Here is a 25,471-nt window from a genome sequence, read left to right as displayed (position 1 = left end):
TCTATGCACTGTTGTGCTAATCTGAAGGCCACACAAAGTTTGGAGGTCTTTAGCTATTGACTCTGCAGACAGTTGGTGACTGCTGCGCACGTCAGCATGCGCTGACCCCGCTCTGTCATTTTACGTTGCCTACCACTTCATGGCTGAGTTGATGGTGTCCCAGTTTCTTCCACTTTGCTACCACTAACAATTGACCGTGGAATATTTAGTAGCAAGGAAATGTCACGAATGGACTTATTGCACAGGTGGCAACCAATCACGGTACCACTCTTGAATTCACTGAGCTCCTGAGAGTGACCCATTCTTTCACAAATGTTTGTAGAAGCAGTCTGCATGCCTAGGTGCTTGATTTTATACACCTGTGGCCATGGAGGGGATTGGAAGGCATGAATCCAATGATTTTAAGAGGGGTCCCAATACTTTTGGCAATACAGTGTGTATGTAATATATATACACACACACTTCAAATGCATTTCTATTTAATCTAAGTGCTTGAATTATAGATCTATATAGGCACATTTAATGTTGGATGCATTTGGACAGACAATACCCAGAAAATATATATAAAAAACAAAAAGCAGAAAGTTTAAACCTAAATCAACACAGCGAGCAGGGAAGAGACAAGGTGAACTTGACCATAGCAAACACTAGTGAGAGGGCATACAGCGAGTACACCCACATCTAGCAGTGCATTTCGTTGACAGGAGCGTTGTGCTCCCACAAAGGACAGGAAGGATTGTTAGCAAGGCAGAGGGCACACAGGTGTTAGCCATGCAGGTAAAAGTCTGCATCCCTCTCCCAAAAATACCTTTATTTCACCAGTCTCCTGATTCTCATTCTCTGAATCGTCCTCTCCCTATAAAAACAGAAATTCACAAGGTTAAGGAATGGGCTGTCACAATCCACAATTAGAGCCAGTATTTGGAATGACAGCACACAGTAGATATAAATCACACTATGCACGGAATAGAAGCGGACATATTGAACACACATTAGAAAAGAAAACCTGCTAGACCAACTGCAGTAAGAAATGGAAGAATAAAAAGCAATGCTCTGTAGCCAGAGGGTATTTACATGAAGTGACTTCATATTTTTGATAAAGCTCTACTCCAGTCAAAAGAGAAAATGAAGCCTTGAAAATCATTAGGTGAGCAGGTAACCTGTCCAGGAATCGCATTTCACTTGCATGCAATGCAGTACTGTACCAGGCTAGCTCAGTCTCTTGTCCGTTATCTGGGAACATCTTTTTCATACATCTTTGTAATCTAAACCAGGTATTCCTAAAAACACCTACCATCCAATCCTTGCTGTCACTTACATATAGAAAGCCAGATGTAACAAATTTTGATGTTAAATCATGTGCAATCATTTCCAAGTCTTAGAATGTCTCTGAAGTCTGGCTACACTGGATTATACAGAACTCAGATTAAAAATATACTATCTAAAATACTACTGTAAGAGGGTGTTCTGACAAAGTGAACCTTTCCATTCTCTAAGCATGCAAACATAGAGGTACCCTAATAACATGCTGCATCAGCTGTTTAAGAAATGTACTCTTCTTTTCCCTAAGGGCTCTTTCACATAGGTGTGGAATTCGAAGTGTAGAATTCTACATCAGACTTATGCAGGCCATACATGAGTCAAATTCCGAACTCATTTTATTTAGAAAATCGGAAAATTTTGTAATCCGATGGTGCCACCATTAATTTCGAAATTCAACCATCCAAGCCTTCAATTTCACCTTATGTTGCTACACAAAAGAATTTTTGTGGCCAAGAATTTTCTCCTCTTTCCAGGTAACTGCTCATTTCTTTTTCGTTTATATTTCCTGCACAATTCTCCCATCCCATCACTGATTCGAAATTCGTTGGTTTTTCAAAAAATTTCCAACATGCCCGATCACTCAAATTCGTTGGTCGCATGAAAATCGGTCGTTTCTATGGCCCACTAAAGGTGCGAAATTCTTAGCAAAGATTTTCGAAAGAAAATGCTTTCGGGATTCGACCCGTGTATGGCCGGCTTTAATGCGCCTTAATGCGCCTATAGTATTAATCAGCGTTTTGGTTGCATTGTACAAGCAATCATGTTGCTTCAGGCAAAGCTTCTCAAACACCCTATGAGATGCATTTTTTTTTTAAATTTGTACACTATCACTTTGGACGCTTTACAACCGCATCTTAAATGCACTGCAAATGCTAGAGGTGCACATACAGCACACTTGTGGTATGTTTCAATAGAAGTAAATGGATGTGGTTGCGAAGCGTCAACGCCTGCTGAACTCTGCAGGCAGCTATAATCTTCCCTTGATGTGAGGCAAGGCAACATTTAGGCTACGTTCACACTAGCGTTGTGTGCAGGCGGCAGAGAGGCGTTTGGGCAGCGTTTTTACCACTTCCCAAACGCCTCTGCCAATTCTGCACATTACAGCACATGGTGCTGTTCTAATGGGAGCGTTTGCGTCGTGTCGCAGCAAAACGGATGCCTCTGGTCGAGTCAGGAGGTGCTGAAGCCTCCTATTCTAGTCTATGAAACCGCTCCGCAAACGCCCGGCAGGCGTTTGCGCAGCAGTAACACCATTCAAACTGCATTATATGCGTTTGTGGGGCGTTTTTAACGCTCGGCAAATGCCTAGCAACCGCCACTAAACCGCGCATGCGGCGTTTGCCGACCGTTAAACGCTCCGCAAACGCCGGACCAACGCTTGCCAAACGCTATAGGGGTGTTTGGCAAGCGTTGGTAAAACAGCCAAGTGTGAACGGGCCCTAACTCTGCAGTGTGAACATTTCCATCCGCTGCCTATTTTTACAATTTTGAGTGGGGTTAATAGAAAGTCAGGAAGAGGTTAAAACACAACCCAACTGCCTATTTTCAAAGCCGCTGTGAAAGAGCCCTAAGTGTCCGGTCATACCGGTGCAATTTGGGAATTGAAATGGTATCTAATGAATGTGAATATTGAAGTCATCAGAAATCGCACGTGAAATCACACTAAAATTACACACAAATCGCAACGGTGTGACCGACGACTAAGGCCTGCTTTACACGGGTGCTGAGGTCCATACACAGTGGCCATTTGTTGATGCATCCCTAGTCGGCAGGTGCTGCGAGCAGGCAGACTATTCATGCCTATGTCGCTGCACAGACATTGACCTCCATCCCAATGTCACGGGTGTGCAGACGTGTGGCACTGAATGCAGACAATATGTTTGGGGCTGCTCAGCAGCACATGCTTCAGATTATGACGAGCGGCTGTGTCCATTCAGCTGCAATTATAACCCTGAATGAGGTGTCTACAAGTAGCACCTGCTGGTTGGGGATGCGTAACCAAATGGCCTGTTCACTGTGTACAGGCCTCAGCCCCTGTGTAAGCCCTGGTTCACATATATGCGGCTGTGCGGGCCGCGTTTTGCGCAGGCATGAGAGCCCATTCATTTGAATGGGCTCTCATGCCCTGGGATACGCAGAAAAGAAGACCCTACACTTCTTCTGAAAACGCAGCCCACACGGGAACCTCAGTTCCCAGTACGGTTGCGTTTTCCAGTGTGGGCGGCATGCCAGTAGAACTAATGGCACCCACCCACAGGTCCACTGTGCGGGTGGTGCAGCTGCACGGATTTGCATGTGGATCCGCAGCGACACCACCAGCACAGATGTGAACCTAGCCTTAACGTGGCCTAAGTGCCCATTGACATCTTCCGGTTCTGGTGTGCTGTATTAGCACAAGTTATGTTGATTGGTAATGTGTGTGGTAAATGCGAATGGACTGTCAATGAACCATAGTGGACAGAAAAACATACCATCACTATTTTTTGAGTCACAACTTATGGGACTGCGTTACGGTATGCTGCAACACAAGAGAAAATGCAAAAACACACATGACCACAACGCAACAGTGCGAACTTGGCCTAAAACATGCGGCACAAGCGGAACGGCACTGTTAGGGCTTGTTCACACTTGACTAAATTTCTAACTCTTCTGAAACGCCCCTATAGCATTAGACAGGCATTAATGAGCTTTAGTGTGGGCATTCTACAAGCGTTGAAAACGCACCTCAAATGCCTTATGTGCGGGTTTTGGGGCATTTTATAGGCATTTTACAAGCGTTAAAACCACACTGCAAACGCCTATAATAAACTCTAATGGTATTAACGCACCACAAACGCCTGCCAGGCGTTTGAGGAGCGTCACCATAGACTTGAATCTGAGGCGTTGAAAGGCTTCAACTCCTGACTTGACATGAGGCTTCAATTTTGACACCATGCTAACGCTTCATGTTTTGCTATTGTGAACAGAACTGTGTGCTGTCCACAGTATCATTTCCATAGGCGTTTAACCACTTCAAGTCCGGACACTTTTACCCCCTTCCTGCCCAGGCCAATTTTCAGCTTTCAGCACTATCACACTTCGAATGACTATTGCGAGGTCATGCAACACTGTACCCATATAACTTTTTTTGCATTTTTTTTGAGACAGATAAAGCTTTATTTTGGTAGTATTTATTCACCACTGGGATTTTTATTTTTTTTGCTATGTAAATGAAAACGTCCAAAAATTTTGAAAAAAAGTGTTTTTCTTATAAAATTTTGCAAATAAATAGTATTTCATCATCAATCTTCGCCAAAATTTATTCCGTTATCTTTTTAGTAAAAAAAATAAAATAACCCAAATTAGTTTATAACCAAAAATTATAATTTTTAAACTTTTTTTTTATTTTTTATATTATTTATTTTTTACATACTGTCACCCTAGCAATACAGTGTCACCACAGTGACACTGTACTACTTGTGGGAGGTGATGAATATTGTTTTTTTTTTTTTTTTTACACTGATTGCTTTTACACCCATAAAGGCTGCAAAAGCAATAATTTCTCCTTCTCTCTGGCTGCATTCTTGCAGCCATTGAGAAATATTGAGAGAGCTGTGATTGGTCATAGCTTGTCACATGGTACAAGGCTGTTGTGAATAGCCTTATACCACGTGACCTCTGTGATCATTCACACATTTCACACGTAGTAAGCAATGATGTCACAAGTGACATCTTGCTTACTACTCTGCATGTGATCACTGATTGGCCAACGAGTGATCACATGATCGGGACCTCGCACAGAGGTCCCGTCCAACGATCGGACGGACACAGCGGGCACCGGATCGCGGTGCTGCGTGCTCCCAAGAAGTGCGCACAGCTAGAAAATGCGGGTGCCGTTTATAAACGGCAACCCGTCCCTGAAGTGCCACAGTCCTGCCAGCAGGTGGACCGCAAGTGTTGAGGAGCGTGAAAAATGCCCCACAAACGCCTGCTTTCAAAGCTAGTGTGAACTAAGCCTTAGTGTTATGCAATTTTTTACTTTTTTTTGTCAACATCAAGAACTAAATCCTGATCACCATTCCTAATAAATTCCCCTGGCCACAGATACTGCCCTACAGAAATCAGTGCCATGGTGCTGTGACCAGAAGGTGAGACATGTCAAGTCTGACATAGGGGCTGTGTTTCACAGCCTGACTTTACCTTCTCTGCGTTGTGCTAAAAGCAATTTGGCAGTACTCCATGTGAGACTAGCTGGGTCTTCACCGATTAGGAACGGGTTCGTTGTTTTGTTCTGAATAGCTCACATTTGTCAGTGGTTTTTGAAAAATCACGAAAAAGAATAGGAGTTGCTTTAAGTGCAGCTACAATGACCCCGGCTAATATAAGCAGACTACTTACTGATTGCCTCTAGGGGGTCTTTAAAACTCAAGAGAGGGCACTTCATATCAGCTTGGTACAATTATAACACAGAAATGGGTGGGTCACATCAGGCCAAATAAAGGAAGGTAGCAAAATAATGGAAGGTAGCGAAATAACGGAAGGTAGCGAAATAACGGAAGGTAGCGAAATAACGGAAAGTAGCGAAATAATGGAAGGTAGCGAAATAACGGAAGGTAGCGAAATAACGGAAGGTAGCGAAATAACGGAAAGTAGCGAAATAATGGAAAGTAGCGAAATAATGGAAAGTAGCGGTGTATGCAGACGACATGTTATTTTATATAGTAAACCACAGAGTAACCTTACCCAACCTGATGAAAATTTTAAGATACTATGGAAAATTATCAAATTTGAAAATTAACCCTTCGAGATCAGAGATATTAAATATTAATGTTCCGAAGACAGATAAACGGATACTACAGAAAGCTTTTCCCTTTGCTTGGAAGGAAAAGGAATCAAGTTATTTAGGCGTAAAGATAACCCCCTCTTTAAAGAACATATATCAGAAAAATGATATTCCATTAATAAATGAGTTGTAAGATGATTTGAGGAAAATAGCTATTGGATCACTCTCTTGGACTGGCTGTATAAATTTGATAAAAATGGTGATAGTCCCAAAGGACCTGTATACATTTCATATGCTCCCAATACATTTACCAGGGTCATTCTTTGAGACAATAAAAAAAGACGGTGCTCAAATATATATGGGCAAATAAAAGATCAAGTGTTAACTATGAGGTATTATGCAAAGATAGAATGAATAGGGGTCTAAATGTTGATGTAGATTTCACGAATGGCAGTTTGGATGTATAACTCACGGGGGAAATGTTGGGTAATGATAAAAAGTACACTGAGCGAGTCACAATTAGATAAGATTATCTGGCTTCCACAATAGTTTAGAAATCTTTCTGAAAATACAAGCAACTTAACACAAAATGTTTTTAAGAGTGGGAGTATAATTCACTATTAATTCCTTTCGGGGGGGGGGGGACAGGACTCTTCTCTCCGGGGAAAGAGAATATTACAGGTAAATGGATAAAAGATAGAAATGCATGTAAAAGATATCACTAATAAAGGGGGATTGTGTACTTTTATAAAGTTAAAAAATAAGAAGGAAATATTTTCTATGTTAGATGAATGGCGTTATTACCAATAAAGACATTTTGTTACAGCACTCACGCAGCCACTAAGGGTGGTGGAAGATGTATCCATTTGAACAATTTTTTAGTATGGATACAATGTGAAAACATGTTACTTCTCGCATACAGTTGTGCTCAAAAGTTTGCATACTCTGGCAGAAATTGTGAAATTTTGGCGTGATATTGAAAATATGACTGATCATGCCAAAAAATGCTCTTTTATTGAAGGATGATGATTATATGAAGCCATTTATTATCAAATAGTTGTTTGGCTCCTTTTTAAATGATAACAACAGAAATCACCCAAAGGGCCATAATCAAAAGTTTACATACCCTGGAATGTTTGGCCTTGGTACAGACACACAAGGTGACACACATGGGTTAAAATGCCATTTAGAGGTTAATGTCCCACATCTGTGACTTTTTAAATTGCAATTAGTGTCAGTGTATAAATAGTCAATGAGTTTGTTAGCTCTTATATGGAAGCACTGACTAGGCTAGATACTGAGCCATGGGGATCAGAAAAGAACTGTCAAAAGTCTTGCGTAACAAGGTAATGGAACTTTATAAAGATGGAAAAGGACATAAAAAGATGTCTAAAGCCTTGAACATGCCAATCAGTACTGTTAAATCACCTATTAAGAAGTGGAAAGTTCAGGGATCTCTTGATACCAAGCCAAGGTCAGGTAGACCAAGAAAGATTGCAGCCACAACTGCCAGAAGAATTGTCCGGGAATCAAAGAAAAACCCACAGGCAACCTCAAAAGAAATACAGGCTGTTCTGGAAAAAGATGGTGTGGTTGTTTTTATGGAGTGCAATATGGTGATACTTGAACAAAAATGAGCTGTTTGGTCGAGGTGCAAGAAAGAAGCTTTTACTGCACCAATGCCACAAAAAAGCCCAGTTACAATATTCCTGACAACACCTTGACATGCCTAACCAGGCCTTTTTGTGTCATTGATGCAGTAAAGGCTTCTTTCTATCACCTCGACCATGCAGCTCATTTTTGTTCAAGCGTCATCATATTGTGCTCCTTCAAAACAACCACAATTCCTTTCTGATCCCCTGAAGGGGTGGAAAGGCATAGATGGGAGTGTACTGATCCCACGGCATCACCAGAGCATCTGCTACGTCTGCCAGGGGATCCAACGATCGCGCCACAAACCGTGGAACCTTCTGATTGAGACGGGAAGCTAGAAGATCCACGTCCGGAGCCCCCTAGCGAATGCAGAGCTGATGGAACACTTCCGGATGTAGGGACCACTCGCCCTAATCCAGCGCCTGACGGCTAAGATAATCCGCTTGCCAGTTTTCGACGCTTGGAATGTGTACGCCGGAACAAACCTCTCTGCCCATTGCAGAATGTGAGATGCCTCCAGCACTGCTGCTGCACTTCTCGTGCCCCCCTGATGACTGACATACACCACCACAGTGGAATTTGTCTGACTGAATCCTGGTCGGCAGACCCCACAGATGGTCTGTCCAATGCATCAGTGACAACCTGATCGCCTGAAGCTCCAGAATATTGATGGGTAAGCGAGCTTCCCTCGGAGTCCATTGACCTCAAGCAGAGTCCGCCCGACAGGCTGGCATCTGTCATGACCACAGTCCAGCGATCGGGGAGGAAAAAAAAACTTACCTCATCCACCAAAGAAGGGAGGTCCTAGTGGACCGTTTCAGGTGAATACGAAGGTCCAAGGAGGTGGAAGCCCTGTTCTATTTCAATATGATTACCCTCTGTAGAGTTCTCATATGAACCTTGGCAAACAGAACCGCTTAGCCACCATCAAGCCAAACACCGGCATGCAAAGACATAGAGAGGGCCACCTGCAAGCCAGGAGTAGCTGAACCGCTAACCAGCACTCCAACAATTTCTCAGACGGAAGAAACATCTTGGCCTGCTCCAAATCGAGAATCAGCCCCAGATACTCCAGGCTCCTGGATGCAGTCAACACCAACTTCCTGAGGTTCAGGATCCACCCAAAGTCCCATAGAGAACACATGGCTAGGACCTTGGTAAACACCCAGAGGTGCAGAGGCCAAACCAAAGGGCAACGCCACTAAATGATAATGCGCGTTCCCAATGGCAAAATGAAGGAAGCGCTGATGCCCCTTGCAAATGGGGATGTGCAGGTAAGCGTCGATGTCCAAGGAGGCCACCACTCCACTGAGCGAATAGATTCCATCTTGAATTTGTGACACTGCACAAAGACATTCAGGGCCTTAAGGTCCAGGATTGGGTGAACTCCGTCCGCCATGGGAACAGTGAACAGGTTGGAGTAGAAGCCACAAAAACGCTCCAAATCGGGTACTGCAACGACCACTCCACGGAGCAGCAGTTCTTGCACAGCTCCGTATACGGCTTGCAGGCGACCTGGCGAAAGCCGCAGCTTGGAGAGATAAAAAATCTCTTCGGTGGAGGGGAATGAAACTATCTTGTATCCTCATAGAATGATCTTGTGAACCCACTTGTCGTGAATGAGGGAGGTCCACGGGCCCGGAAACCTGCAAAAACACCCCGCCACCCTGGAAGAAGGTGGGGGCAAACCTTCATGCTGAGGAAGACTTATCCGCGGACTTGGAGGCCTTCTGGGGCCAGGGATGCTTGGTACCACTCGTGGGGGCCTTAAAGGGCCTGGAGCCCTTGGCTACAGAGCCACAGGGACAAAAAATGTGTTTATGTACTGTAAACGTGGGCCCTGACTTCCAATGAGGCTCCTACCCCTTCTTGGCCTGAGGGAGGAAGGTACTTTTGCCCTCAGTAAGGTTCTTGATGATATCATCCAGGGTAAAGCCAAAAAGTTAGTCGCCCAGAAATGGCAGGCCTACCTAGTGGATGATACCAATAGTTTTTTACTTCTGCACATTTTTTTATCCATTTTTTAAATAATTTTTTTCCAGTTAATTTAAGGAGCAAACAGGGGGCCCAGAGAGCAGAGGTAATCTGATATACAGTTGGGGGTGATCGGTGCAGCAGGGGAGGGGGCAATTACAAATACCGATCTCCCTGTACGGCAACTGAAGGCTGCAAGAGACGAGGTGGCGAAGTAGCTGCTTTTAGCAGCTTCATGTAGAGCCACATACAGGAAGATCAGTGCTTATACTTGCCCCCTCCCCTGCTGCACCAATCACCTTCGACTGTCAGATTCCCCCTGCTCCAGGAGGTACCAGCAGCATTTCATGGGGCCCCCTACTGGCTCCAGGCGGGCCCTTGGGCAGTGTTCACGCGCCCAAATTGTCAGTCTGCCCCTGCCCATAATGTTTGTAACGTGTGAAATGTTAGTTTGTTGCCTTTTGCAGGGTGTACATAACATTCGACCATAAAAGAAAATAGCCTTATGAACACAAAAAAAAGAGCTATTTGTTCTCCTGGGAACATTCTTTTTATACAAATGGGAGCAAAAAAAGATTAGGCTACTGTACAGGGGCAGACAGGGAGATATGTAACTTTAATGCAGAAGGCATTAAAATTATGCATGTCCACACATTTTCATGCTGCAGTCTAAAGTTCCTCTTTAATTGCAGCACCTGTGACTTCTGAGGTAGTTATTTTTTTCTTTTAACCCTCATCTCTCCTCCCTAGTCATCGTTGCTGCCTAAAAACATCCCATTCACACCTGAGTGTAGTGGAAATGCATGTTCCTGCTCACAGTCTTTTTCTGTTTTTCAGGTGTAAACTTGCATCATGTATAGTAAAAGGACTGCTCATTTAGAATCTTTCTGTTTGTGGACCGTCGCACAATTTGGCAGCAAATCGTGTGTCTGCTAGCTCGCAACTGTGGTGCCATTGACAATTTGCCTGCATTCACAACTGACTGTTTCCAAACGTGCTGCAACTCCCGTTTTGGAAACATGCAGCAAATGCACGAGGCATGCGTTGCCAACCGGCACAGAAAATTACTGCTCTGCCGTGCACTTAAAACACAGGCAGCAATGCCCACCAAATGCGCGTCACGCTCACGGTGCCATTTGAGCTATCTTTGCATCTGTATGTTTCTGAGTGCACAGCAACAGAAAATGCATGGCAATTCGCATCACGCCTGCCTTGCCATTTGGGCTGTGTACTTATCTGCGTTTTACCAAACACGCGGCAACCCACACAGAAAACGTTCTTTGCCTCGCATTTCGAAAATACACGGCAATGCGTATCGTGCTTGTGTTACCATTCATTCACAGCTGCGTGTTCCAAAATGCATGGCAACTCACAAGAAAATGCTTGTTTGGATGTGTGCTTCAAAAATGCAAATGTGTGTTGTGCTTGTGTTACTATTTAGGCTGCATTCTCATTTGCGCATTTCCGAACGTGTGGTAACCTGCACAGAAAAGGTGCATTTTGTCATGCATTTTGAAGATGCGCCGTAACGTGCATTGCACTTGCATTACTAATTGTTTGCATCTGCGCCTTTCCAAGCGCATGGCAACCCACAAGAAAACACACAATTTGTTGATTGTTGAGTTCCGAAAACACGCGGCAGTGTGTATCAGTCTTTCGCTACCATTTAGACGGCGTTCACATCTGTGCATTTCTGAACATGAAAAACTCCCACTTAATTGCACATTGTGCTTGCCTTGCCATTATTGCAGGACCATGTGTTTCTACCACGCTCAGGTGTGAACAGAATGTGCTAGTGAGGAAGTTTTGATGCTGCAAGCATGACCAGGGAGGAGAGGTGAAGGTTAAAAAAAACAAAAAAAACAAAACAAAAACAAATCCATCAAAGTCACATAGGAATGCTTCTCATCAGTAAAGTCACTTTAAAATCACACCATGTTGCAGGGAAGTAGTACAGCATAATCATGTGAACCGGGTCTAAAAAAGCTGCAAAGAGAGATTCCTCCATCTGTGCTGTGTAGTGTAGATGGAGGAATTTGTAAAGATTTCTTTTCATTCAGTCTGCAGGTTGAACTGAAAAAGCTACTGTATCTGTATGGCCAGCTTTAGCACTTCCAAGCTGTACTGCACCAATTCTCCTTTTTGTTGTTAATCTGGTGATCTGAAAACTCCTGCTTGTGATGCAAGAAAGCATAAAATGGAAAAAAAAAAAAAGCAATTAAGAAGCTTCTCAAAGCAAATCAGAATTAGAGCCCATTCACACTTGTGCGGATTGTCATGCGACTTTGGAGTCCAAAATTGTATGACAAGTTGCACCCCTCGTTTCCTAATGCATACCATTCATATTTGTGAACTTCAAGTCGCAACAACTTGAAAGAAGTTCCTGCACTACTATGGTCCGAATTTCATACGACTTGAAGACCATAGACTTCAATGTAAACCCTCCAAAGTCGCATAAAGTTGCACCTGAATGATATATGTGTGACTTTGTACAACACAAACAATCATCCTTGGTCAAAGCCAAAGTCACGCTCATCCAAAGTCGCATCAAGTCGCACTGTAAAGTCGCAATGAAGATTTGAAGTTGCACAAGTGTGAATGGAGCCTTATAATTGTTTTGGAAATTTCAATATGACTGGAATAACAGGAACATTATAGACTGTAAATGCTTGAAGAAGCACACTCCAAGTCAGGGGTCTTCAAACTTTTTATCACGAAAGCCATATTGTTTTTGTTACAAACATCAGCGGGCTACCTGACATTAGGAACTCTCTCCCTTACGTTAGGGTCCCCATTAGAATCTCTTTTAACCACTTGAGTTCCAGAAGGATTCATGACCAGGTAAATTTTTGCTATTTAGCACTGCGCTATTTTAACTGGTAATTGCGTGGTCATGCAAAGCTGTACCCAAATGACATTTATATAATTCTTTCACACAAATAGAGCTTTCTTTCGGTGGCATTTGATCAGCACTAGGTTTTTTTTTGTTTTTTGCAAAAAAAAAAAAAAAAAAAAAAGATGAAAAATTTTGCTACAAAACATATCCAAACCACAAGCTCGCACAGGACCCTTTTCATACCGGCACTCAAAACACGATAAATGTGGTTCACATCTGTGTGAACCATCTCAATAGGAACACATAGGGGTTTATTTACTAAAGCTGGAGAGTCCAAAATCAGACTCACTTCTGCATAGAAACCAATCAGCTTCCAGGTTTCATTGCCAAAGCTTCATTGAACAAGCTGAGGTTAGAAGCTGATTGGTTTCTATGCAGAACGGAGTCTGATTTTGGACTCTCCAGCTTTAGTAAATAAACCCCATAATGTCTAGCCTATCATGCGAATCTGTGAGTTTGAAAACGCATTCAGAATCGCATATATGTAAACCAGGGCAGCTCCACTCACACCTGGGCATTTTGGGAGCACGACAGAATCGCTGTGATCGCAAAACACAGGTTCACCTAAACCGTGGTGCGGTTTTGCAGTGATTATCACGTGGAAAATCGCATCGCGTGAAGCTTGTTGCCCAAAAGTTGCCTTACCCTGGGTGCTGACAACCCATGCTACGCTGAAAAAAAAAAAAACAGCTCCTAATTTTTACCTAGAACCCCATGTCACAACACCTTTAGTATCAGGAAAAATAGTGCAGTCTACTACAGACCTTATGAAGAACACAACACGAGTTTCCTTTAAAACGGACATTCCACCATGATCCACAAGCACTTGATACAACAGTCACCCGCTTGTATTCCAGGCTATGGTTACAGTAAATTGTACATAAACAAGGATCTATAAGAATCATCAAATGTACCAACTGTATATGCTTGTCCAATTATCGGAATACTGGTCTGTGGGAACCAATCATCATTATAATGAATGTCCTTGGTTTACTATTATCATCTACAGATCAGATCACAACGCGTACAGCACATCTACTACAGTGTTCTAGAAGAGCCTGCAGTCATACATGCTTAATGGTCTTGCACAAAGTTTTGAAAAGACAGATGTCATTCTTTTCCAATTTTAAAGTCACTTCAAGAATGATAGTTTCCATTTAGAATGTGAGAAGATTTTAGCAGCATAAAAAGACAGTGTGATGAAACAAAAAAAAACTACTTTGCCTGTGTCTTTAAGGCCCCCTTCACTTCTTAAAAAAAAGTTTCAACAAGTAAGCAAACATGAAAACCAGTTAAATTCCCTTTAGAGATTAACAAATTAAGTATAAAACTAAAACTACAGCCAGACTATAAGACACCAACGACCGTGTATACCAATCCCAATCTGCTCCCTTCTCTTTCTCCTTGGCCTGTTTCAAGGAAGTGCAGGTACAGTTTAAAGCTGAATTCATGAGCCTGGGTTCGCACATATGCGGTGCGGTATATCGCATGTGATTCACACAGTAACCGCACCGCATTCCTGTTCAAATAACACGCGAATTCTGTGCGGTACAATTTCAGCCATTCAAACCGGTTCAAATCGCATTGCATCCGCACCAAAAAAGGTGCAGGACCCTATTTTTGGTCCGCACTAGAATCAGGTCGCATGGGTTATCATACCCATTCGATCCGATTCTGCACATCGCATCACGTTTTGTGGACCAATGCTGGGGTGTTGTTAACTTAACATACACACCCGCAGCGGTCCACAAGTATGGGGTATGATTGTGATGCGGTGCAGAATTTGCACAGAAACCGCTGATAATTCCGCACTGCCTCAGTTTGAACCCAGGCTCACTGGTATAAAAACATACTAAAAAAACAAAAAAAACCAAAACATTAGGTATATTTTTACGCAAACCTATATGTATTTGAATTTTTATTATTTTATCCCTCTCCCAACCCTGCTTACCAGAATATCAAATTAAACCTGAACTCTGGGCTAAACATACAGTATATTGCCTAATAAAGAGGCAAGTGTATTTTTATCTATCTATTGGCATACTGTGTGTATTTCTTACAGATCTGTGCACCAATCCAGCATAAAACAATGCTTGTTTGCATACGTTTACTGTAATAAAGACCGGTCACAGCTGTTCTCGCTTTGTGTAGAACGACTGGTCTTGTACCCACCCCTTGTGTAATTTAGTGCAGGCACCCAGGAGTGGCAGAGCCTGACGAGTCCCATCCACAGCTCTGCTCAGTCTACGTGATGATGTCACCTCTATGGCTTGTCTCCAATGATGACAAAGTCTCCTGCACCGACAGGGTGCCCGGGACTCCTCCCCAGTCAAACAAGCTGGCAGTCATCATGAGGATCCACCAAAACATGTGAATGAAGGACTCCTCTATCCCTAGAGCTAAATTTCAGAGTCAACAAAGCAGGGACAACAACTGGCCTGCACAAAGAGCATATCGACTTGTCTCATGACAACAGAAAAATGCATTGTAGAGGTGAGGAGTGAAAAGTGAAAGTCTTTCAAAGCAATTGCTTCCAGACCAAGGACTCTTATGCAAAAGTAGAAGTTGGACAGCACCTAAACTGGAGAGTTTAATTCGAAGAGAAGTGTCTAAAGTTTCTCCTGTGGAAGGAACTAGACCCAGATACTCTAAAACAAGGAGTTGTTCCAGCAACCATTTCTGAAGCTTCAGTATTCATTTGAATTCTTCTAATGTCTAGACGCTTAACATGTTGTCTGACAGACCCTATGTGGCCTCTCCCCTAAAGAGAAAGCTATCCAAGTAGCCTGCAATGGGGGTGCCACAAAAAGGCAGGGCTGGCACTGGGGTCAGGACCTTGGTGAATACCTGAGGTACAGATGAGAGGTCAAATGGCAGGGCCACAAATTGTAATTCATGGATCCAACAGCAAAGCATAGGAATCGTTCAAGCACGAGAAAGATGGGGACATGTAGTTCAAGATCTTTCATGTTCACAAAAGATTATCAAAGCTTTCAAATCCTAAATGGGGTGAATATCCCCTTTGGGCTTAGGGGCTGGTGAAAAGGAGAAAAACCATGTCTGCCAAATGCACTGCGGCAATGACACCTTGATCCAGAAAACCTGGGAGGGCTTGATGGTGAACTACTGATCTGTGTTGTGACACATGAAAGGACAGCAAGAAAAAAATGTCACCAGCACACCGAGGATCACCAATGTGGGTCCAAAGGTTTTAACCCATCACATAGTTACATGGTCATGGCCAAAATTAGATGAAAAGCACAACCCCCCCCAGCAAAAACACAGCTTTTGATTGGATCCCTAAATGCAGGCGCCTCCTCTACTCTAAATAGTAAGCATCTTGTTCGGGCAGAAAAACACGGACTCTAGAGTGGGATTATACCACTTCTAATGTTTTCAGGACTTCTGATATGACACTTATTTGTCCTATTACCTCAGAAGTAACATAATTATATCATATTTTGTGATTTAAATCCACACTACAAGAACTGTCCTCTCCTGACTGCCTCTTGATACGTCTAAAGTAAAACTGCTCCTGCAGCTGGCCCACTTTGTCACTCGCAAACAGCAAAGGGAAGCTCAGAAAATAATGTAATGTCATACAATAAGTACATCTCCATCTTAATTGAAAACAACACATTACTGATCTTGTTCAGAATGAAAGTTGCTTGGGCTGGGCTTTCTGAAAACCTGGCACATATTGCACAGACAAAATACGTAAAAAAAAAGAAAAAACAAGGCAGTAAAAAGTGAATATAATAGTTCATTTTTTCTATTGAAAACTAAAAAGAAACTAAACAAATTAAACACATTCAATATACATTCCTTTAAATGGTCTACCTTTCCAGACAGATATACAGTAAAAGAACACATAATGCAGCTTTATACTATATTCTTTATTACACAATTAAAGTGGAACTTTAGTCAGAAAATGAAGTCCTGATAGATCACTTCAGGCTGGCCCCTTCTGCAGGTATAGATACAGTTGTGCTCAAAAGTTTGCATACCCTGGCAGAAATTGTGAAATTTTGGCATTGATATTGAAAATATGACTGATCATGCCAAAAAATGCTCTCCCTCTAGGTGAGCCAAGACATACAATCAAAGCTGGGAAGGCACAAACTTTGTTTAAAAAAATGGCATTTCGTTTTTGAGACCAAGGAGAGGGGAAGAGTTTTCAGTAACGAAAAATGGCAGCCTTTGGCAAGAAGAAACAGGAACAATGCTGGAGGCAATTTACAGCACACACTAATTTTGGTAGCAGAACAAATGAGGAATGTATGTTCTTTTGTTAAAGAACATTATTTGGTATCAAGCTAATATGAGTAAAGTTTCGTTTTGTATGCTTTTTCTGATGCACGAAGTACATATACCCAAATTTGGCTTTTCATCAACCTCCTGCCCTCTACTGTACAGAAGGGATTAGAATAGGATAGGCTAGAAAACCACCACAAACAGCTAATCAGTACACGTGCCAATAGGTGGAGATTGACAAGGGGATAATCTCACCATCACTTTGCATTCACAGGCAGGGAAAGGGACAAGACCTGTAAGCGTTACTATACAATAGAAAAATAAGGCATCCTTCCTGACCAGACAATGCTATGCAGCAGAGCTGTGTAGACCTCAGAACTGGATGCAAAAAAAAAAAAAAAAATTCTTTGGCAGGGTAAACAGTTCCCACATATGTAATTCACATGTCTATTCCACTATATGCCTAGAGTTCAGCTTAAATTGATAATCATTAGTGCGCCTTCTGCACAAATTTACTTACAGAATGTTGGCTAGCATCGTCTTCTTCCTTGTTGGATCCATCTTCTTCCACTTTGGAAGTATCATCCTGTCCATATGAACGGGGCACCAGACCTCCCTTGTCATCTAAAATGGCAAGTGATATTTTTATTGGCAAAGGAGGAAAAGTACTGTATATCCAGTTTTTAACCCACTGCTATGGGCAAAATATATACACACACGCCAATCAGCCATATCCTTATGACCACTAACAGGTTAAGTGAATAACATTAATCTAGTTACAATGGCATCTAAAAGTCGGTGGGATATATTAGGCAACAAGTAATCATGTTGTCTCTGAAGTTGATGTGTTGAAAGCAGAAAAATATGGGCATTGCAGTTTGTTGTGTATGGGGCTGCATAGCCGCCGACCAGTCAGGGTGCCCATACTCACCCGCGTCCACAGCCAAAAGCATCTACAATGGATATGTGGTCATCAGAACGGGACAACAGAGCAATGGAAGAAGGTGACATGTTCTGATGAATCACATTTTCTGTTACATCATGTGGATGGCCGGATGCGCGTGCGTCGCTGAGGCAGTGTGATGCTTTGGGCAATGTTATGTTGGGAAACCTTGGGTCCTGAAATTCATTTGGATGTTACTTGATAATTACCACCCAGCTAAACAATGTTGCTGACCAAGTATGCCCATCCATGGAAACGGTATTCCCTGATGGGAATGTTCTCTTTCAGTAAGATAATGTGCCTTGGCACACTGCAAAAATGGTTCAAAAACCGTTTGAGGAACACAACAATAAGTTTGAGATGCTGACTTGGCTTCCAATTCTTCAGCTCACAATCCAATCGTGAATCTGTGGGACGTTCCGGAAAAACAAGTCAGATCCATAAAGGTCCCGCCTCACAACTTTCAGGACTTAAGGATTCTGCTAGTGGTGTTAACGCCACTAACCACTTGGTGCCAAATACCACAGCATACCTTCAGCGATCTAGTGCAGTCAATGCCTTGATGGATCAGGACTGTTTTAGCAGAAAAAGGGGGAACCTACACAATATTAGAAGGGTGGTCATAAAGGTATGGTACTAGTGGTGCACCGAAATGAAAATTCTGGTGCCAAAACCGAACATTCAGCATGCACTTGGCCGAAAACCAAAACTGAAATGGACAGTTTTTAAAAATGCATATATAGTTTTCAAAAACAATTTTTTGAGAACAAAATACACTTTGAGTAAAAAAAGCAAAACACAATATACACCCCAATTTTTTGGTAAAATATGAAATATGATGTTACATCGAGTAAACAGATACCCTACATGTCATGCTTTAAAATTGCGAACGCTCGTGGAAAGGTGTCAAACTACGGTACTTAAAAATCTCCATGGGTGAAGCTTTAAAATGTTCTACAGGTTAAAAGTTTAAAGTTACAGAGGAGGTGTAGCTCTACAATTATTGCTCTTGCTCTGACACTTGCGGCGATACCTCACATGTGTGGTTTGAACACTGTGTACATATGTGGGCATGGCATACGTATGTGTTCACCACTGCGCAGGAGCATGGAGGGGATGGGGGAACATTTATTTTATTACACTTTTTTTTTTTTACATTGCCCCTTTTTACATTTCTTTTTTTTTTTTTGCAAACATCCCTTGTGATAGAAATAAGCAGTGACAGGTCAGGCATACAGATAAAAGCAAGGTTGGAAAACTTGCATTTTCAATCACTTATTAAAAAGAATATATTTATATATCAATAGATGTGATGTACTGCAATAAGTAAATTCACCCTTAGCCTCAAAAATTGGTATCGTCCCCTTTAGCAAGGAGTTCTGCATTCTGCAGAACTGCTCACTATTTTCTGACATTAACTTGGTGAAATGTTTGACTCCTCCAAGCAAAATTCCTACAGCTGCAAGACGTGTGTGAGCGTGCACAAGCCAGGATTCTGTTCATGACACCAAACAGGTTTGCAGATCTCGGAAATTAGGAAGTCCAACGGAAACCAACTTTGTCTCATGACAAATTTCCTCTAAACATTTTTCAGATTGTGGATAGAGTGGGAAAGGATTACAACTAGTCAGGATTTTTACTGCTCTACAGGGTTCTGCTAGAGCGTTTTCCTCCTATACTCTGCTGGTGAAAATGGTTTCACCAAACAAGTAGTGAGAGAAAATCTCCAAAAGCATACAGAAACATTTTTTCCCCATAGTAGAGTAGGGGAAGGCTAGAAACCTTGTTAGCATCCATTACCAACAACACTTTTTAGGAATACCAATTACTAGTCTCCTTTAAAAGTGTCCAATCTTGCCTAAAGATGGACTAGAACATTAACACTAAAGATGAGCGAATCGAAGTAGGCGAAGTGGAATTCGTTTCGAATCCGAAAATAAGCAGACTTCGGATGCGCGAATCGAAATTTTTCCTAAAATGGCGGCGACATGTGCGGTGACGGAGCGGGGATGTCTGGGAAGGCGTGCAGACAAGGCGCGCTGACCCATAATGCATTCATTCATGACATGTGATCGCATTAGCCAATCAGCAGCCAGCCAGCCAGCACAGTGTAATGGTCGAGCTATAAATGGCGGCCATTTTAGAATTCTCCATTTGCCTCCAGTCATTCAACAGAGGCAGACCTGGCTGTATTCAGGGAGAGAGTTAGAGAAACGTTACTCAGGGCCACAGAATCGTTACTTAGGGCCATAGAAACGTTACATAGGGCCACAGAAACGTTACTTAGGGCCACAGAATCGTTAGTTAGGGCCACAGAAACGTTACTTAGGGCCACAGAATTGTTACTCAGGGACAGACAGAATTGTTACTGAGGGATACAGAATTGTTACTGAGGGCCACAGAATCGTTACTTAGGGCCACAGAATCGTTACTTAGGGCCACAGAATCGTTACTTAGGGCCACAGAAACGTTACTTAGGGCCACAGAATCGTTACTTAGGGCCACAGAAACGTTACTTAGGGCCACAGAAACGTTACTTAGAGACAGACACAGAATTGTAACTGAGGGCCACAGAATTGTTACTGAGGGCCACAGAACCGTTACTTAGGGACACAGAAACGTTACTTAGGGACACAGAAACGTTACTTAGGGACACAGAAACGTTACTTAGGGACAGAGAAACGTTACTTAGGGACACAGAAACGTTACTTAGGGACACAGAAACGTTACTTAGGGACACAGAAACGTTACTTAGGGACACAGAAACGTTACTTAGGGACACAGAAACGTTACTTAGGGACACAGAAACGTTACTTAGGGACACAGAAACGTTACTCGGGGACACAGAATTGTTACTCGGGGACACAGAATTGTTACTGAGGGACACAGAATTGTTACTCGGGGACACAGAATTGTTACTCAGGGACAGACACAGAATTGTTACTGAGGGACACAGAATTGTTACTGAGGGACACAGAATTGTTACTGAGGGACACAGAATTGTTACTGAGGGACACAGAATTGTTACTGAGGGACACAGAATTGTTACTGAGGGACACAGAACTGTTACTTAGGGCCACAGAAACGTTACTCAGGGACACAGAATTGTTACTCAGGGACAGACACAGAATTGTTACTCAGGGACACAGAATCGTTTAATTAAAGAGTATGTCAGACAACATGCAGAGGAGTGGCAGAGGAGGCAATGTTTTAGGAGCGAGCAGACGTGGCAGCAGAGGAAGGGGTCGAGGCAGCACTATTCGCAGCCAGAGGCCAGTGCTCCCGGTGTCATCCAGCGGTCGTGTCTCCACCGACAACCCTGCCGTCATCGATTGGTTGGCTCGGTCGTCTTCCTCTTCCCAGGTCACCTCTGATACCTACAGCCAACGGTCGGTGGGTACGTCAGACACAACCGTTAGTTGGCATGGCCCGGGAGCAAGCCCACTGAAATCACGTGTCCTCTACCTGCCCCTGTCCTTTGGTGTTCCCTCACCAAGCGAAGTATCGCATGCTGTGGGCTCAGCCCCACTGTACAGTGAGGAAGAGCTAACAGAGGGCGGTCAGGAACGGGGGGAGACATCCGCCTCTTCAGCAGCCAGGCGAAGAAGTAGTGGCGAGGAGAGTGGCTCGGTAGCCGGTCTAGAGACAGGTCTGTCTCCTGACCCACACGCAGCCGAGGGGGCTAGTAGTGAGGCGGAGACCCTAATTGATGATGATGAGGCTGATCGCACTTGGCAGCCTCGTCATCAGGCTATTGCTTCCGCATCATCAGGAGAAGAGGGTGGCAGCTTGGCAGCGAGCAAAACAGTCGGTGGGTTGCCCAGGAGGCAGCAGGGTCGCAGCAGTGTCAGTGGAGGCAAACGGCCATGGAGTACAGCACCAGCTCCACTGCAGCCTACCACCACGGCCAGTAGTGGTGCCGGTGTGCACGGAGGAAGCAGCAGTCAGCCAGTGAGGAGTATCGGGGGCAAAGTTTCCTACTCGGCGGTGTGGCAATTTTTTATCAAGCCGCCCGAGGAAGTAAACGTAGCCGTATGTCGACTATGTGGCCAGAAAGTCAAGTGTGGCCAGGGGGCCCATGTTGGGACCGCAGCGTTGCGGCAGCATATGCAGCGTCGCCATTTGGTGGCCTGGGAAAACCGTGATAAAGATACGGCGGTTCTGCCCGCCCCAGCCCCCGCTCCATCACCCGCTCCGTTACTTGCTCCGTCACCCGACGTCAATCGCCCTCTATCAGCCAGTCAAGGCTCCAACACCTCTGCTGAGAGGAGTTGTCGCTCGTTGCCATCTTCCGCTCGTTCAGATGCTCCTTCTCCTGCTACTCCTCTTCACGGATTCCGTCAGCAGTCTTTCTTGGAATCCGTTTCCAAGAGACAACAGTTTGCGAGCACGCACCCGACGGTGCAGAAGCTGAACGTCCTCCTGTCCAAGTTGCTGGTGCTGCAGTCCCTCCCTTTCCAAGTGGTGGACTCAGCACCTTTCCGAGAAATGATGGCTTGTGCCGTGCCGCGCCGCGGTGGAGAGTGCCAAGCCGTCATTTCTTCGCCAAAAAGGCAGTGCCAGCCCTGCATTCACATGTAGAAGAGATGGTGGGCCAGTCTTTGAGCATGTCGGTCTCTGCCAAAGTGCACGGCAGCGCCGACGTGTGGAGCTGTAACTACGGTCAGGGACAGTACATGTCATTTACGGCCCACTGGGTGAACGTGGTGCCGTCACAGCCGCACCAGCAACTTGGACAGGTCACGCCGCTTTTGCCTCCACGTTTGCACGTCCTTGGTCCACAAAAGATGTCCGCCTCTACCACCTCTTCTTCCTTCGTGTCCTCAGCCGCCACCCCCGTGCCAAGTCCCATTACCCGACCGGCATATCACATGTGCAGGGCGCAACGGTGTCACGCTGTGCTGCACCTGGTATGCCTTGGCGAACGTAGTCACACAGGGGAGGAACTTCTCAGTGTAATGAACAGAGAAATCGACAGATGGCTGTCTCCGCGCAAACTGAAAATCGGAACCGTGTTGACCGACAACGGAAAGAACATGGTGTCTGCTCTGCGTCAAGGAAGGTTGTGCCATGCGCCATGCATGGCTCACGTGTTCAATCTGGTTGTCAAGCGGTTCCTAAAATCCACCATCCCACTGCAAGACATCCTTAAAATGTCACGTAAACTTTGCATGCATTTCAGCCATTCCTACACCGCAAAGCACACCCTCCTTGAGCTGCAGCGGCAGAACGGAATTCCACAGCATCGCCTGATCTGCGACGTTGCAACAAGGTGGAATTCAACCCTACACATGTTAGACCGCCTTTACGAACAGCGAAAGGCCATCACCGATTTCCTGATGTTACAAGCGGATAAAGGTACTCCCCTGTGTAACTTCGATGTCAGCCATTGGCAGCTCATGCGTGACACCTGCCGCTTGCTCAGGCCCTTTGAGGAGGCCACGCTATTCGTGAGTCGGCAGGACTATGGGATGAACGACGTCATTCCTCTGTTGCACGTCCTGGAACAAATGCTGTTAACAATGGCTGGTCAGGGTGCGGTAGACGTGGCGCACAGATCTCAACGCCACATGACCCCTGTGGGGGCAGGACAGGAAGAAGAGGAGGAGGTAGAGGAGGACATTTGTGCTCAGGAATTATTGAGTGAAATGGGTGGTTTTTCCACTCAGCGGACAGGAGTGGAGGAGCAGGAGCATCTGGTAGAGGAGGAGGAGGAGGAGACAGAGGACCCAGACGCACCGTGGCAGTATGCTGTGGAGATGGAGGCAGGGAGTCCCTCGCATTCCTTGGCACAAATGGCCCATAGCATGCTCGGTTGCTTGCGTACCGACAACCGAATAATAACCATCAGACAGAGGGATGACTTTTGGCTGTCCACCTTGTTGGACCCTCGCTACAGTTCAAAAATGGTGGCCTTTTTCACACCTGCTGAGAGTGAGGCCAAAATAACGTACTATAAAAACCACCTATGTAGTCAGTTGGTCTCTGCCTTTGTGCGCCAACGTCCATCCTCAGACACTGTGGGCCCTGTGCGCTCGCGTTCCGCTGCCATGGCAGCAGGGGAGGGGTGGGGTGGTAGGAGCAGTGGTAGCTCCACCAGCAGCGGCTGCCTCAGTCTGCAGTCGATGATGAGTAGCTTTCTTCACCAGCGCAGTGAGGAAACTACTAACCAGCCGCAGCAGCATCAGGTGGACCTGGAGCAGGACCTCAAACAACAGGCCAGTAGCGTGGCATCGGAGCGCGTGTTTAGTGCGGCAGGAGGTATTGTAACTCCGCGGAGGACACGACTGTCCACCCAAAGTGTGGAGAGACTCACGTTTGTGAAAATGAATCAGGCGTGGATTAGTCTGGATTTCAAACCACCAGTTCCTGACACAACTGACTAAATCCGCCATGAATCATGCCTCAAACATGTGCCACTTTCACGTCTCCTCACACTGCTAGTGTGTTCCATTTTTTGTCATAGGGTGCTGGCAGATTACGGGCCTCCCATAGCTGCTGCCAGGCCCCTAATCTGCCATGGGCCCCTGTACCGCCTCCTCATGCTGCTGCCAGGTCCACAGTGTCTCTCGCCATGTGCCACTTTCAGGTCTCCTCACACTGCTGGTGTGTTCAATTTTTTGACATAGGGTGCTGGCAGATTACGGGCCTCCCATAGCTGCTGCCAGGCCCCTAATCTGCCATGGGCCCCTATACCGCCTCCTCATGCTGCTGCGAAGTCCAGAGTCTCTCATGGGTCCCTGTACGGCCTCCCATTGCTGCTGTCTCCATCGCCACACTCTGCCATGTGCCACTTTCAGGTCTCCTCACACACTGCTGGTGTGTTCAATTTTTTGACATAGGGTGCTGGCAGATTACGGGCCTCCCATAGCTGCTGCCAGGCCCCTAATCTGCCATGGGCCCCTGTACCGCCTCCTCATGCTGCTGCCAGGTCCACAGTGTCTCTCGCCATGTGCCACTTTCAGGTCTCCTCACACTGCTGGTGTGTTCAATTTTTTGACATAGGGTGCTGGCAGATTACGGGCCTCCCATAGCTGCTGCCAGGCCCCTAATCTGCCATGGGCCCCTATACCGCCTCCTCATGCTGCTGCGAAGTCCAGAGTCTGTCATGGGTCCCTGTACGGCCTCCCATTGCTGTTGTCTCCATCGCCACACTCTGCCATGTGCCACTTTCAGGTCTCCTCATACACTGCTGGTGTGTTCAATTTTTTGACATAGGGTGCTGGCAGATTACGGGCCTCCCATAGCTGCTGCCAGGCCCCTAATCTGCCATGGGCCCCTATATACCGCCTCCTCATGCTGCTGCCAAGTCCAGAGTCTGTCATGGGTCCCTGTACGGCCTCCCATTGCTGCTGTCTGCATCGCCACACTCTGCCATGTGCCACTTTCAGGTCTCCTCACACACTGCTGGTGTGTTCAATTTTTTGACATAGGGTGCTGGCAGATTACGGGCCTCCCATTGCTGCTGCCAGGCCCGTAATCTGCCATGGGCCCCCGTACCGACTCCTCATGCTGTGACGTTGCAACAAGGTGGAATTCAACCCTACATATGTTAGACCGCCTTTACGAACAGCGAAAGGCCATCACAGATTTCCTGATGTTAAAAGCGGATAAAGGTACTCCCTGTGTAACTTAGATGTCAGCCATTGGCAGCTCATGCGTGACA

The 25,471-nt window shown here is 45.0% G+C and overlaps 1 protein-coding gene across 2 annotated transcripts in view; it reads right to left on the bottom strand.

Moving 5' to 3' along the window:
• Nucleotides 1-25,471, bottom strand: part of SAP30BP (SAP30 binding protein) — an 87,266-nt gene that overhangs the window by 55,751 nt on the left and 6,044 nt on the right. Inside the window, exons 2-3 of one of the 2 annotated variants that reach the window (XM_089654891.1) lie at nucleotides 17,383-17,486; nucleotides 809-856 (exon numbers count right to left, since the gene is read on the bottom strand). In XM_089654891.1, the coding sequence (XP_089511017.1) occupies nucleotides 809-856; nucleotides 17,383-17,486 (152 nt within the window). The remainder of the gene's footprint in view (nucleotides 1-808; nucleotides 857-17,382; nucleotides 17,487-25,471) is intronic. The other variant, XM_089654892.1, reaches the window with a different exon arrangement.

The sequence above is a fragment of the Staurois parvus genome, unplaced genomic scaffold, assembly GCF_062004578.1.
Source record: "Staurois parvus isolate SC_StPar_1 unplaced genomic scaffold, SC_StPar_1.0 ptg000813l, whole genome shotgun sequence".
Taxonomy (NCBI): domain Eukaryota; kingdom Metazoa; phylum Chordata; class Amphibia; order Anura; family Ranidae; genus Staurois; species Staurois parvus.
This window is presented reverse-complemented; position numbering and strand designations above follow the sequence as displayed.